The following is a 16503-nucleotide window of genomic DNA, read 5'->3' as shown; positions in this document are numbered from 1 at the left end:
TAACTTTCACTGCTGCTGTTTCGGTGTATGCAAACTGAGTCATACTGTGTGCACCAGTGGAAAAAAATCCCTTAATAAAATCTAAAATCCCTTAATAAACCTGACTTTACTCTTATTCTCTTCAAATGAAAAGTTCAGCTAATACATGGAATATTAATTCCAGCTGGAATAAGTACAAACCACTGGAAGGAAAAAAATCTTGGTTTCAGAAAATCTGGGAAGTACTGGTGATGAGGGAAGGAAAAACTTGCCTAGCCAAAAAGCCTAACACTGGGAAAGATTTTGAAATGTTTGCTTTTCCTTGGATGCACAGATAACTCCAGTAGCCAAACCTACAGTAATGCTAATCTGGACTGATTAATGGTAAATAATAGGTATTGGCCCTGACTGATGCATCACATTAGTTATAGTGTTCCAATTCAGACTTCAGGGCAGTTTAATTCTAGCTTACACTGGAATAACAAAGATCAAAGTCAGGCTCATATTTTTAAGTGAATTACCATCTTACAATAGTTTTAGAGAGATGGAAAAAACAAAAAAAAGTTGGATAGTCGTACTGTCATAAATATTTTAAGCTCTAACAAGTGCTATACAATCGGTGAGGTGTGTGCTAGTGATTGAAAGGACAACAAACAGCCTTTTATTCTAGTCAAAGTGATAAGAACAGGAACAACTCTAAAGCATTGTACCATAAGCACATCGCTGGAATGTATTGTTTTAGCAAAATGTTTTTATTGTAAAATTACTACTTAGGCAGCACAGATGATGGTTATTTGTCTTCATTGCCCGAAGTTTTTGAGAGACTTAATATAATTAATGTAGAAAATGTGATTGTACTTCATGTTTGTCCGTAGTAATTCTATAAATCTCTTATGTCTGTGTTCTTGTAGCCACTTGGGTACTGAAGTAGCTGAAATGAGAAAAAGGCAGCAGTCACAAAATGAAGGAACATCTGCTGTGTCTCAAGCGCCTGGAAACCAAAGGCCCAACAACACATGTTGCTTTTGTTGGTGCTGTTGTTGCAGCTGCTCATGGTATGTCCCGTAGTGTACTTGGTATCATATCCAACACAGGTAAACAATGAGAGTGAAAACTGCCAGTTGCTGGGAATGTATCGAGTTCTCTGAAAGTCACACTGCTGAAAGTCAGACTTTATTTTTCTACATACGAATGTTATTAAATAATTCTTTCTGCTCTTTCTGGACCTCTTGTGTTACAGATAAGGGAGTAGGCATTGAAAATACTTTAATTTTGCCCCCTTTTCAAAGTTACTATGATAAAATGAGGAAGTAGGTGTAAAACTCAGATGGACAGATTATCTTGAAAAATGTCTTAATTTTACATTTAAGACACTCTTGTTTCAGTTTGTATTTTTTAGTATTTACATTGTTCATTCTAAACTATAAGAAATGTTTCAAAACACATTATCTTTGCATTCATTGGGAAGTAAATGGACAGAAATGGGAATTATATAGTGCTGTAGCAATTTAGTTGCTGAATTAATAAACTGTTAACTAAATTCTCTAGTCTGAGAGCATTAAAAAATAGATTTCCACTGTGATCTTTCAAATAGCAAAAAGCACTATTTTAGCAGGGAAAGTTGTTGCTACTCAGTTATTCTTAAAGGAAGAGTTGGATTGGGGAGTTTGAAGCTTAAATCTATGAACTTCTGTTTCAAAATAACTTCAGTTAATCATTTTGCTGAGCTATATCTGAGCTATATCTCTAAGGTGTCTACTTAGAATATAGAAGGCTCCAATTTATATAGACCTTAACTTTACACAAATGGCTAGTCCTAATGAAGCATAAAGCTACTCTCAGAATTGCTCAGGGGCCTATGCAAAGATGTAATCACCTGAGTCTTTTTGGAGTGGCCATTCTGTGTACATCTCTCCTATTTTACACTTAAGTCAGCCATTTGCTCCTTTTCCTGCATCTAAAAATGCACATCAGAGGGTACCAAATATCACAATGGAACAGCCTATTCTGAACCTCTTCCCTACCACATCCTCCTCTTTGCCACAGGAGCAGGAACAGAATGGCACAAACTTCCAGCTCTCACAGAGCCAGAGGATCCAGGGGAACAAGAAAGAGTGAGTGAGGACATGGTATTAGAAAGCTATCCTGCTTCTTGCTGTATGCTCACTCCATATAACACAGAGAGTCTGAAAGGGTCTTACATGTGAAGACAAGCACTGTGCTGCCTCTGCTCTCCTCTGGCCTGTATAAAGGGTATGCGGGGCCATAAGTATCAACTTTACTTATGGATCTTTATAGGCTGCACTGGGATAGATATTTGAATAATCAGTTCTCCTCACACATTCTTAGAGCTTTGTTTCCCTTGGAGAGCCTCCAGGGTAGTATGCAGTTCCCATACATTTGAAAAGCTTGTGCATATTCAATGTAGATATGATCTATCATTGCATTACAATGTTGGGTGTACTCTCAACTGCTTTTGTAGAAGTGTTTATTGCTGATCATATCCTGACTTTTTTTTCTTAATGTGGACTTGATTGTGCATGAAGAACCCTGTCTGGGTAAGCCTATTTTCTATCTTAAAAGTAAAGTCTAACAGGCTAGCTTGAGAGATGTAGTGGAAATGCCATTGCTTGTGACTCTTAAAACTAACCTTGACAATATTTGGAAAATATAATGGTGAAAATAAATCCTGCACGGGCAGAATGATGACCTAATGGGTTTCCCACCTCTAACTTCTGAATCTGTGATTAAAACCCAAAGAAGGCACGCGCGGGGTGGAATGGATTGAGGGGGAGTCATTTCTGAAAGGCAATTTTGGCTCTTTTAGAGCTTTAGTCAAAATGAAATATTTGTCTTGGTGCGGAATTTGTCTTGTGAGCTTGTTTATGGCTACAAGGAACCAGCATGCTACTTCATTTCCCTCATTCACTTTCTCTAATAGCTTTTATATACATTAAAAAACCTACATGAGAAGCCGGACTTGCTGATTATTCTTGCAGGCAAGAAATTCTCTGGAGCCATATTATGCAGGAAGTCATATTAGATTATCATAAAAGACTATGCTGGCCTTAAATGTACCCAGGCTCTCCCCAGTTCCATCAGTCCTTCTGTCTGGAGTATTATGAATCTCACCAGATGTCTTTATGGAGATGTTGTTGGCTATTTCCAGCTCTGCCAGCAACCTATGTGACGTTAGACAATTCAGATCACTTGCCCTCTCTGTGCCTCATTCTCCTTGCTATTAAAAAATAAATATAATACTTGCCCACCTCAGAGCATGGCTTGCGCAGCTTATAATGAATGCTTTCACTTTTGTCAATAACAAGGCTGTATCTGTTCAAGGTGCTAGTTCATTAGCTGACAGCTCTGGACAAGTCACTACAGTTCTAAAAATATCCTAGCGAGTCATGTGATATTTCAGTTTTCTTTCATTCCACCCAGTGTTAAAGTCAAATGAGGATTAAGACTCTGTTTACATAGCAACTTAGTCAAATACCCACACCTTTGTTTGTGGATATAATATCTTTCCTAACAGAGAACTTGTTAGCAGCATTAGATCTTTATTCAGAAAGCTATCCTGTGTCCCTTATGAGAATGATTAGGTATGTTGGGGGTTATATTTTTTAAACTATGTATTTTTTAAATAAGTATCATCTGTTAATTTTGGAAGCTATCGCCAATAGCACTGGAAGCCTACTGACAGTAAGCATTAGCAGTTTAGAAGGACAAAATAGTGCTGGTCATAGGGGCAGGAACTAGAGGTGCAGGGGGTGCTGCAGCTCTGCTCATGGCCCCGCCCAGGGCTCCACTCTCAGCTGCTGGCCCCCTGCCTGGGGCTCCACTTCCAGCTGCCAGCCCCATGCCACCCCCAGCTGTGGCCCCAACTTTAGCCCCCTTGCCCTGTCCGCATTCCCTCCCTCCCCTGTAGCCATGGCCCCACTCTCGGCCCCAGCTCGGGGGGAGGTGCATGGACAGGGGTAAAGGGGAGCATGAGGTAAAAAGTTTGAGGACCACTGCCTTACAGTTACCTGACTTGCTTCTCCACTACTATAAAAAGTGTTCCAGCGCTATTGGTGTGGTTCATCAATGCCGGCTGTTACAGGGAGAGGTAGGAGAGAAACTGTCCCTTTCCATTAACCATTTCACTACAGATAAAAACACATTCCTAGAGTGCAAGACTAGACTGGACCATTGTGATCATCTAGTTTCACTTCCTGTGCAGCACAGGCCATAGAATTTCCCCAAAATAATTCCTCTTGAAGTAGAGCATCTCTTTTTTTTTATTTTTTAAAATCAAATCTTGAATTGAAAATTGCCAGTGATAGAGAATCCACCACAACCCTTGGTAAATAGTTCCAATGATTAATTATTCTCACTGTTTAAAATGTGTGCTTTATATCCAGTCTGAATTTGTCTAGCTTCAACTTCCAGCCATTGGATAGTATTATAGCTGTTTCTGCTAGATTGAAGAGCCCATCATTAAACATCTATACCCCATGTAGGTATTTGTAGACTGTAACCAAGTCACCCCTTACATCCATGAGTCTATCACTGTGAGGTATGTTTTCTAATCATTTAAGCATTCTCAGGGCTCTTCTCAGGACCTTCTCTAACTTACCAACATTCTTCAGTTGTGCACACCAGAAATGGACACAGTATTCCAGCAGCAGTAGCACCAGTGCCCAATAGAGGTAAAGTAACCTCTCTGCTTCTACTTGGAATTCCCCTGTTTATGCATCCAAGGATTGCATTAGCCCTTTTGGCCTCAGTGTCTCACTGAGCTCATGAACAACTGATTTATCCAGTATGACCCCCAAGTCTCGTTCAGTCACTCTTTTATCCCCATCATGTAAGTATGGTCTATGTTCTTTGATCCTAGATGGATATATTTACAGTTAGCCATATTCAAATGTGTAGTTTTCTTACTTAGGGGGAAGGGATAGCTCAGTGGTTTGAGCATTGGCCTGCTAAACTCAGGGTTGTGAATTCAATCCTTGAGGGGGGCCACTTTGGGATCTGGAGCAAAAATTGGTCCTGCTGGTGAAGGCAGGGGGCTGGACTCAATGACCTTTCAAAGTCCCTTGCAGACTGGTATTTCTCCAATTATTACCTTATAAGAGCTTACCAGGCAATCCAGATCACTCTGTGTCAGTGACCTGTCCTCTTAATTATTTACCACTCCCAATTTGTATGTCATCTGCAATCTTTATCAATGGTGATTTTATGTATTCTTCCAGGTCACTGATAAAAATGTTAAATAGTGCAGGGCCAAGAACTGATCCCTGCAGGATCCCACTAAAAGTAAACCCACTTGATTAGGATTCCCCATTTACAATTAAATTTTGAGGTCTATCAGTTAGCCAATTTTTAAAGTATTTAACATGTGCCATGTTAATTTTGTATTTGTTTAAATTTTTAAATAAAAATGTGCAGTACCAAATCAAATGCCTTACAGAAGTCTAAGTATATTTATCAACTGAACTTGTAATTTCATAAAAAAAAATACCAAGTTAGTTTGACAAGATCTATTTCATATAAATCAATGCTGAATGGCATCACCTCTATTACCATCATTTACTCTATTAATCGAGTCCCATATCAGCCACTCCATTATCTTACCCAGGATCAATGTCAGACTGACAAGCCTATAATTACAGGGTCATCTCATTTACCCTTCATAATAGAGGTGCAACATTTAGTTTTTTTCTAGTCTTTTGGAATTTCCCCAGTGTTCCAAGATTTATTGAAAATCAACATTAACAGTCCAGTGAGAGCCTCAGCCAACTCTTTTTAAAACTCTTGGATGCAAATTACCTAGATGTGATTATTTAAAAATGTCTAACATTAGTAGCTGCTGTTTAACACCCTCCAGAGTTACTATTGGAATGGAAAGAGTCTTATCATATGACATGGCTACATCATCTGTTTTCCCCCCAAATACTCAACAGAAATATTTATTGAACAGTTCTGCCTTTTCTGTATTATTATTGATAATTCTACCATTTCCATCTAGCAATGGACCAGTACAGTTGTTAGGATTATTTCAGTTTCACAATATACTTTAAAAAACTCCTTCTTGTTGTCATTAATTCTGCTGGCCATCAACTTTTCCTTAAACACAGCAAAGAATCCTGTGGCACCTTATAGACTAACAGACATATTGGAGCATGAGCTTTCGTGGGTGAATACATGCATGCATCCATCGAAGTGAGTATTCACCCACAAAAACTCATGCTCCAATATGTCTGTTAGTCTATAAGGTGCCACAGGACTCTTTGCGGCATTTACAGATCCAGATTAACACGGCTACCCCTCTGATACTCAACTTCTTGTATCTCTTTGATTCCCATATCAGTTTTCTACAATTCCTGCCTTCTGATTTACATTCTTTATCAACTTCCCCTTTCATCCATTTGTTATGGAAATATACACATTATTTGGTTGGTTGCTTGATCACTACATTTGCTTCCCCTCTAAACCAGTTAGGTGTTTTTAACCAGTATGACCTTCTTTCTTGAGTGTGGAATTATAGCTTTTGGGGCATCTAGTAAAGTGTTCTTGAACTATTCCCAATTATCACTCACATTTTTATGGTTTAAATTCTTCCTCTACATTGATTTATCTCATAATTCATGTTATCTTTGTGAAATTGGTCATTTTAAAGTCCCAAATGTATATAATTGGTTTGGACTTTGTTCTGTTTGCATATTAGAAATGTATTCAAATTATGATCACTTGTACCTAAACTACCATTAATGTTTAGTTCTGTAATCAATTTCTCTTTCTCTGTCAAGACAAGGTCTAATATAGGTGTGTAAGCAGGCTGTTATCCTGTTCCCTTGGGTGATTTGGTGGTCTGTAACAGACACCAATTACTACCCCATCTTGTGCTTTATCTGTTAGGAAATTGATCCGTAAGCATTCGAGATCATTTTCTTCTGAGTTAGCAGTGACTTGAAAAAAGACGGTTATTCACCTTTGTAACTGTTGTTCTTCGAGATGTGTTGCTCATATCCATTCCAGTTAGGTGTGTGCGCACTGCGTGCACGTTCGTCGGAGAAACTTTTACCCTAGCAACACTCGGTGGGTCGGCTGGGCGCCCCCTGGAGTGGCGCCGTTATGGCGCCAGATATATACCCCAGCCGACCTGGCCATCCTTCAGTTCCTTCTTGCCGGCTACTCCGACAGTGGGGAAGGAGGGTGGGTTTGGAATGGATATGAGCAACACATCTCGAAGAACAACAGTTACAAAGGTGAGTAACCGTCTTTTCTTCTTCGAGTGATTGCTCATATGCATTCCAGTTAGGTGATTCCCAAGCCTTACCTAGGCGGAGAGGTCAGAATGAGATGTGGCAGTATGCAGAACCGCTGCCCCAAAGGCTGCATCATCTCTAGATTATTCGACCAGCGTGTAGTGCGAGGTGAAGGTGTGGACCGATGACCAGGTCGCTGCACGGCATATCTCCTGGATAGGCACGCGCCAGGAAGGCGGCTGATGACGCTTGAGCTCTAGTAGAGTGCGCTGTGAGGTGGCCCGAAGGGACATGAGCTAGGTCATAGCATGTGCGGATGCATGCAGTCACCCAGGAGGAAATTCTCTGGGAGGAGACTGGCAGACCTTTCATCCGTTCCGCGACCGCCACAAACAGTTGGGGAGACTTTCGGAACGGCTTTGTTCGCTCAATATAGAAAGTGAGTGCTCTGCGTACATCTAAGGAGTGTAGCTGCTGCTCCCGCTGAGAAGAGTGGGGCTTCGGAAAGAAGACCGGGAGGAAGATGTCCTGGTTGGTATGGAAGGCAGACACAACCTTAGGGAGGAACGCTGGATGAGGGTGCAGCTGTACCTTGTCTTTATGAAAAACAGTGTAGGGCGGGTCCACCGTGAGTGCTCTCAGCTCAGAGACCCGCCTGGCCGATGTAATGGCCACCAGGAAGACTGTTTTCCATGATAGGTACAGGAGTGAGCAAGTCGCTAGCGGCTCAAAGGGTGGGAGCATTAGTCTGTTTAGGACCAAATTGAGATCCCAGGTAGGGGCAGGGCGACTTACGGGGGGATAGAGACACTCTAGACCCTTAATGAACCGAGAGACCAGGGGGTGGAAGAACACGAAGTGTCCCCCCTCACCTGGCCAGACGTGGATATAGCCGCTAAGTGCACCTTCAGAGAGGATGTCGCCAGGCCCTGTTGCTTAAGGTACCAGAGGTAGTCTAGGACCGTGGGAATCGAGGCCTCCGAAGAAGTAACACCTTGAGTGGCGCACCAGCAAGAGAAGCATTTCCCCTTTGCCAAATACGTGGAGCAGGTGGAAGGCTTCCTGCTGCTGAGGAGAATATGCTGAACTGGAGCGGAACAGCGCAACTCCGCTGTGTTTAGCCATGCAGGAGCCACGCCGTGAGGTGGAGGGCTCGCAGGTCTGGGTGACGAAGCCTGCCGTGGTCTTGCTTGATCAGGTCTGGGAGGAGAGGGAGGAGAACTGGGGTGTCCATGGACCGATCTAGCAGGGTGGTGTACCAGTGCTGTCTGGGCCATGCAGGCTCGATCAGGATCAGATGTGCTTTGTCCCTGCGGAGCTTTAACAGGACCTTGTGCACCAGGGGAAATGGAGGGAAGGCATACAGCAGGTGGTGCCTCCACGACAGGAGGAATGCATCTGTGATCGACCCCGGAGAGAGACCCTGAAAGGAGCAGAACTCCTGGCACTTCCTGTTCGAGCGGGAGGCAAACAGGTCTATGAGGGGAAACCCCCACCTCTGGAAGATCGAATGGATGATGTCCGGTCTTATTGACCACTCGTGACATAGAAAGGACCGGCTGAGCCGATCCGCCAGAGCATTCCAGACCCCCGGAAGAAAGGACGCCACTAGGTCTGTCGAGTGGGCTATACAAAAGTCCCAGAGTCGAATGGCCTCTTGACACAGGGGAGACGAGCGGGTCCCCCCTGTTTGTTGATGTAGTACATGGCCGTTGTATTGTCCGTGAATACTGAAACACAACGGCCGTGAAGATGTTGCTGGAACGCCTGGCACGCAAGGCGGACTGCTCTCAACTCCCAGACGTTTATGTGGAGTGTCAGCTCCTGGGACAACCAAAGGCCCTGGGTACGCAGGTGACCTAGATGGGTCCCCCCAACCAAGGGATGACGCATCTGTCGTTAAGGTCATCGACGGTGGCTGAGGATGGAACGGCATCCCTGCGCATACCAGGGATGGAGTTAGCCACCAGTCGAGGGAGTGGAGAGGGCTGGGGGGAACTGTCACCAGGACGTCTATAGGGTCCCTACCCAGGCGGGAGACCGAATGGAGCCACATTTGAAAGGGTCTTATGCGGAGTCTGGCATACTTGGTCACATAAGTACATGCGGCCATATGCCCCAGGAGGCCGAGGCAGGTGCGAGCTGAGGTGATTGGGGAGGCTTGTAAACCTCGTATGATCGATACGATCGCTTGGAAGCAGGGCTGAGGCAAGTAGGCTCTGGCTTGAGTGGAGTCCAGCGTTGCCCCTATGAAGTCCAGCCTTTGTGTGGGGACCAGGGTGGATTTCTCGGTGTTGAGGAGTAGGCCCAACCGGGAGAACAGGTCCATGATTATACCGACATGCTGCCGGACCTGAGATTGAGAGGTCCCCTTGATGAGCCAGTCATCCAGATACAGGAGCACATGTATCTGTTGCCGGCGGAGATGGGCGGTGATGATGGCCATGCACTTCGGCCATGCACTTCATGAACACCCTCGGAGCCGTGGAGAGGCCGAAGGGGAGGACTGTGAATTGGAAGTGCTGGTGGTTGGCCATAAAGCGAAGGTACTTCCTGTGTGGTGGGAAGATGGCAATATGGAAGTACGCATCCTTCATGTCGAGGGCGGCATACCAGTCTCCAGGATCCAGGGATCGGATAATTGTTCCCAGGGAGACCATGCGGAACTTCAACTTGAGCATCCATTTGTTGAGTCTGCGCCCGTCTAGGATAGGTCTGAGGCCTCCCTTGGACTTGGGAATCAGAAAATAGCGGGAGTAAAACCCCTTTCCCCTCTCGTCTAAAGGTACCTCCTCTATAGCTCCCGCAGCGAGGAGAGATTGGACCTCCTGCAGGAGGACTTGCTCGTGAGAAGGGTCCCTGAAGAGGGACCGGGAAGGGGGGCAGGAGGGCGGTGATGAAGCAAATTGGAGGTGGTATCCTTGCTTCACTGTGCGCAGAACCCAAAGGTCCAATGTCAACTGGGACCCCGCCGGGAGGAAGTAGGAGAGACGGTTGGAGAATGGAGGGAAAGGATCCTGTCCTGAGACTTGTACGCCGTCCCCGGGCGCACCTTCAAAAGTTGGACTTAGGGCCTGGTGGTGCCTTAGAGGGCCCGTGGTTTTGGCCCCCCTGGGGACCGGACTGGCATCTGCGGCCACCCCGCCCATGCCTTCTACTGAGGTCCTGCCTCTGCCGAGGTGTAAAGTACGGGCGGTGTGTTTTGGGGTCTGAAGGGTCTACGCTGGGTTACGGGGGTATGCATTCCCAACGAGCGCATGATGACTCTATTATCCTTCAGGCTCTGCAGCCTGGGATCAGTCTTCTCCGAGAACAAACCCTTGCCATCAAAGGGTAGGTCCTGGATGGTGTACTGCAGCGCAGGAGGCAGGTTAGAGACCTGGAGCCAGGAGATATGCCTCATGGTGATGCCCGAGGCCAAAGTTCTGGCCACTGAGTCGGCCACACCTAGGGAGGCCTGGAGAGAGGTCTTGGCCACTTTCTTTCCTTCCTCCAGGAACGCGTTAAATTCCTGGCGTGAGTCAGGGGGTAGCAGCTCGGTGAACCTACCCACTTCTGCCCAAGTGTTATAATTGTATCGGCTCAGTAGAGCCTGTTGGTTGGCCACTCGGAGCTGTAGGGCCCCCACTGAGTACACCTTACGACCCAGGAGATCCATCCGTCTAGCCTCTTTGGACTTTGGGGCCGGTGCCTGCTGGCCATGTCGCTCCCTTTCGTTGACCGACTGGACAACTAAGGAGGAGGGAGGAGGATGGATGTACAAGTACTCATACCCCCGAGAGGGTACCATGTACTTTCTCTCAACTCCCTTTGCCGTTGGTGAAATGGAGGCTGGAGACTGCCAGAGGATATCGGCAGTGGCCTGGATAGTTTTAACGAATGGCAGTGCGACCTGGGTGGGAGCATCAGCGGTGAGGATGCTCACTACGGGGTCCTCGACTTCCGGGACTTCCTCCACTGGGAGGTTGATATTGAGGGCCACCCTGCGAAGGAGGTCCTGATGGGCCCTGAGGTCTATCGGCGGGGGCCCTGATGATGAGGTCCCTGCCACAGCCTCATCCGGTGAGGAAGAGGAGGATACCCCAGGAATGAGAGGGTCCTGGACGGCCTCCTGCTCCTGGGACGGTTCCTGCTCCAGCTGCCCTGGGGAGTCCGGAGTATGTGGCGCGTGCTCTTCCAACTCAACCACGGGGAGGCAGGAAATGGTGGCCTCTGGTGCCCGATGTTCTGAGGCAGCAGAGCGGGTCTGGACTAGGGGAGCACCTTGGGCTTGGTGGGACGTCCAGGGTGTCCAGAAGGACCACTGTTGAGGTCCTATGTCTTGCGGTCGAGAGTACTGGAAAACTCCCATAGGTACCTCCGTATCCCGGTCCCGGTCGTAATAGCTGTCCACCTGGGAGGATACGGACATGTGTCTGGACGGCCATGGTGGAGCAGAAAAGCCTGGAGCCGAAGTCCCGATGGATCTCGCACCCCTCGATCGTGGGGACCGGTGCCGGTACACAGAGCAGTACCGAGAGTGAGACCGGGACCTGCGACCGGACCGGTGCTGGGAGGTCGACCGGGATCTCGAGTCTCTACGCCTTTACCTGCTCCAGGAGGTACAGTGCCTGGGACGGTGCCGGGAACTGGAGCGGTACCACGAGTAGCGGGTTGGGGAGCAAGAGACTGATCGGTGCCGAGAGTCCGACGGGTGCCGAGAGTCCGACCAGTGCCGTGGTGAGGAATGGTGCCAGGACTGGGAGCGACGTCGAGAGCGGGAGCGACGTCTCGACTCAGAGCGCCTGCGGGATCATGATCTTGAGCGGTGCTGGTCCACTACGCTGACAGATGGTGATCTGGTCAGGGTCGGCTTGCCCATGGACTGCAATACCCGCACCGGCGGTGCCGGGGGTAGGGGCGGTGCCGCCTCGGTGATGGCAATCAAGTCCCTCGCCGCAGAGAAAGTCTCCGGGGTAGACGGCAAAGCGAGCTCTACCACGGCCGGTGCCGGGGAGCTGTCATGTGCCAGACTAAACGGCCCTCGTGGGGCTAGAGTCGATGGTACCGGTTTCGGCTGCGCCATGGCAGGTATTGGTGCCGGGCGGTCAGACCTAGGCGCAGTCTCTGGCTGCAACGCAGGTGTTGCCATCTGACCCTTCACCGTCTTCGACCTCGGGGAGAGGGAGCGGCGCGGAGTCGATTTCGGTGCCGGCGGTGGCCGGTGCCGGGAATCCTTAGGCGTACCGGTGACGCCTGGTGCCGTAGGGGTGCCTCTGCTCACCGACTAGCTCGTCTCGGTGCTGAGGGCGACGGTGTCAGGGCCGCTTCCATTAGGAGTTTCTTTAACCTAATGTCCCGCTCCTTTTTAGTTCTCGGCTTAAAAGCCTTGCAAATTGGGCACTTAGCCGATAAGTGCGATTCCCGTAGGCACTTCAAACAGGAGTCGTGGGGATCTCCTGTTGGCATCGGCCTATGACAGGCCGAGCGCTGCTTGAAACCTGGTGAGCCAGGCATGAGCTCCGGCACCGGGTGCGGGGAAGGGGCTACTCCCCGAACCCCGCAACACTTACTAACTAACAACTATAACTATGAACTATAACTAAATCTAACGAACTATATATATACAATAACAGTTAACTATACTACGAATACAACTATAAGAGACTGCGAGTAGCTAGGGAAGGTGGAGGTCAGCTAAGCCGCACTCCACTCTTCCAACGACCGACACAGGCGGTAAGAAGGAACTGAAGGGTGGCCGGGTCGGCTGGGGTATATATCCGGTGCCATAATGGCGCCACTCCAGGAGGTGCCCAGCCGACCCGCCAAGTGTTGCTAGGGTAAAAGTTTCTCCAACGAACGTGCACGCGGTGCGCACACACCTAACTGGAATGCATATGAGCAATCACTCGAAGAAGAATAGATAATGCCACTTTTGACATAGTGTCACTCCTCCTCCCCTTTTTTCCCACTTGATCCTTACTAAAGAGAGAGGAGGTATAGCTCAGTGGATTGCGCATTGGCCTGCTAAACCCAGGGTTGTGAATTCAATCCTTAAGGGGAGCATGTAGGGATCTGGGGCAAAAATGTGTCTGGTGATTGATCCTGCTTTGAGCAGGGGTTTGGATTAGATGACTTCCTGAGGTCCCTTCCAACCCTGATATTCTATGAAAGAGGTTAAAATCAATGGCTATAACATTCTAGTCCCATGACTCATCCATTTAGGTTTTGGTGATACTACCTAGATCAAAGTTATGTTCATAAATGAGCAATTCCAATTCCTCTTGTTTGCTATCCAGGCTTCTAGCACTGGTGTGAACATGATTAAAGAATTTCTTCTCTTCATGTCCTTTGGTTCCTTGATTAATTTTGTTCTCAAATCTCATTTTTGTGCTAATTGAGAGCTCATATCTTCCTGCCTTTTACGATCCCCTTTTGTTGTTAATTTAATGCCCTCCTGACTGCTCTAGCCAGCCTGTCCCTGAGGAGATTGGTCCCCATTCTATGGGGAGAGGGGACTGTATAGTTTGGATGGCCTCCTCCTCAGCAGGAGGGGGAACCAATGTTCCACAAAACCAAAACTCTCCACCCTACACCAGTTAGCTAACCAGTGTTCACTTCCAGAATCTTCTGCCTTCCATCTTCATTCACTCACAAGACAGGAAGGATCTCCCTGGAGTTTGTTTGTATATGATTTTTCTTCAGCACCCTTCCCTGAAGTCATCTGTTGTCTGAGACCTATCCCGTGATGTACTCTCATTAGTGCTGATAGGAACCATCACAAATGGATCCTTTCCCATCAACTTCAAAAGCTCATCCAATCTTAGAGAGAGATCTTGTGTCTTGGCTCCAGGAAAAGAGCACATCATCCTAGGGCATGCCTGTCTCTTGCAGAATGTTCATTTGATTCTTCTTAATATAGAATCCCCAGCAAGGATTGTCTGTCTTCTTGGATAGTTAAAGATTCTTTGCAGGCAAACTTGCTGTGTTGTCAAATGTACAGTATCTAGAATGTCTTAATACTCTATGGAATGGTGGTAGCGCCGCAAGAAACCTGGAGAACCAGAAATGAAAGGCTTAGCCAATATAAACCACTTCATTTGTTTTGACTGGCCCTAGAGATGCAAAACTTACAACAAGTAAAGACTGAAGATGATTAACTTACCATGTTAGGAGATTAACTTTTTTCGGTGTTGCCTCCACACTCTGGGAACTGCATGCCTAGCTCTAATACTAACTAATCATTTTTAGCTATAGTTGGCAGTTAGGGGATTGGAGCCTTATATGCCAATAAATACACATACTCTTTACATGCCTACTTTCTTTAACAGTCCAGTGTTTCCACTTAACACCTAGCAGAGCAATCACAGAGTCAACTCCTTTCTCTCATGTTAGGATAAATATCTGTAAATTGCAAAGTTCAAAACATTCTAAATCTGAACACATATATGGAAGTTAGCTGTTTTGCTACTTTTAGTTGGTTTCTGTTGAGGTTTTACCTAAATTGGCAGGTGCATCTAAAGGATTTTAAAAAGTGTTCCTCGTGAATTTAGCAGGACAACTTGCACCTTTGAAAGATACTCTGCCAAAGTATGATGTCTGCAAATTCCTCTTCCTTCAACACCAAAACCAAAAGATTTGGTCCAAGAGAACTGCAAGAGAACCTGGTAACATGAGTTTGGGAGACCTTCTAAGGGCTTGTCTACATCAGAAAGTTGCAGCGCTGGTGAGGGAGTTACAGCGCTGCAACTTTGAAGGGGTACACATCTGCAGGGCATCACCAGCGCTGCAACTCCCTGTTTGCAGCGCTGGCCGTACTCCCGTTTTGTCTCGGGTGTAGAGGATCCAGCGCTGGTGATCCAGCGCTGGTAATCCAATGTAGACACTTACCAGCGCTTTTCTTGACCTCCGTGGAAGGAGGAAGCCTCTGGTAATCAAGCTGGTCTCCTTTCCCGGTTTGCTCTCTCGTTCCCGGAACCCCGAGCAAGCAGGTCTCCTTCCCTGCGGTTTGCAGGGGGGTTCGGGGAACGCGAGAGCAAACCGCGGCGAAGCTGGTCTCCTTTCCCGGTTTGCTCTCTCGTTCCCGGAACCCCGAGCAAGCAGGTCTCCTTCCCTGCGGTTTGCTGGGTGGCTCCGGGAACGCGAGAGCAAACCGCGGCGAAGCTGGTCTCCTTTCCCGGTTTGCTCTCTCGTTCCCGGAACCCCGAGCAAGCAGGTCTCCTTCCCTGCGGTTTGCAGGGTGGTTCGGGGAATGCGAGAGCAAACCGTGGCGAAGCTGGTCTCCTTTCCCGGTTTGCTCTCTCGTTCCCGGAACCCCGAGCAAGCAGGTCTCCTTCCCTGCGGTTTGCAGGGTGGCTCCGGGAACGCGAGAGCAAACCGCGGCGAAGCTGGTCTCCTTTCCCGGTTTGCTCTCTCGTTCCCGGAACCCCGAGCAAGCAGGTCTCCTTCCCTGCGGTTTGCAGGGTGGCTCCGGGAACGCGAGAGCAAACCGCGGCGAAGCTGGTCTCCTTTCCCGGTTTGCTCTCGCGTTCCCGGAACCCCCCTTGAAGCCGCCCAACAGCGCTGCAGTGTGGCCACATCTAACACCACTTGCAGCGCTGGTTGCTGTAAGTGTGGCCACTCTGCAGCGCTGGCCCTATACAGCTGTACTAATACAGCTGTAACAACCAGCGCTGCAAAATTTTAGATGTAGACATGGCCAAAGATGGGTTCCCCAGGAAAGAGTAAGCTAGCCACAAAGCCTTCCTTGGTTCTGAAGCCTGATACAAACTCCCAGGCTGAACAGCCTTATCTGTTTTTTTTAAAGGCCTCATTCAAATAGCTTCTGAAGGTATCTCTCGAACCCTCCTCTTCTGGAAAATGGAAAGGCACCACTCATGTCAACATTTCTGACTTTGGAGACTTAGAATGGAAAAGAAATTTGGACACTACTCCATTATATTACACTATGGGGGTTGGAGGGGAAAGGGGAGAAGGCAATTTAAAAAAAAATATTGAATAGAAATTGTTCCATTTCAAGCCCTGCTAAACAAACTCAGAATAGTTCACAGTTTCTTTTTTTCCATTTTTTGACCAGGTCTAATACTTTGATGGAAACCACCTCTCTTCCATGGGAATTAATTCATTCAAAGTCCCATTGGGTTTAGCTGGTTCAGTTCATGCCTCTTACCTCCAGAGGCCAGTCTTGCTAAATCTGTGTCAGAGTAACTATAAGGGAGTATACCTGAGCTCCCTTCTCAAGCAAAATTCCCAATGAAACCAGTAAAATCTGAATAAAACTCACGATCTGGTC

The 16503-nt window shown here is 47.3% G+C and overlaps 1 protein-coding gene across 3 annotated transcripts in view; it reads left to right on the top strand.

Annotated features, from left to right (window-relative positions):
- The window catches only part of RGS17 (regulator of G protein signaling 17), an 89125-nt gene that overhangs the window by 47959 nt on the left and 24663 nt on the right, over positions 1 to 16503 (top strand). For all 3 annotated transcript variants that reach the window (XM_030556613.1, XM_030556611.1, XM_030556610.1), the window contains exon 2: positions 891 to 1034. In XM_030556613.1, coding sequence (XP_030412473.1) covers positions 916 to 1034 — 119 coding nt within the window. In that variant the 5' untranslated portion in view covers positions 891 to 915. The remainder of the gene's footprint in view (positions 1 to 890; positions 1035 to 16503) is intronic.

This window comes from Gopherus evgoodei, chromosome 3 (genome assembly GCF_007399415.2).
Source record: "Gopherus evgoodei ecotype Sinaloan lineage chromosome 3, rGopEvg1_v1.p, whole genome shotgun sequence".
Taxonomy (NCBI): Eukaryota; Metazoa; Chordata; order Testudines; family Testudinidae; genus Gopherus; species Gopherus evgoodei.
This window is presented reverse-complemented; position numbering and strand designations above follow the sequence as displayed.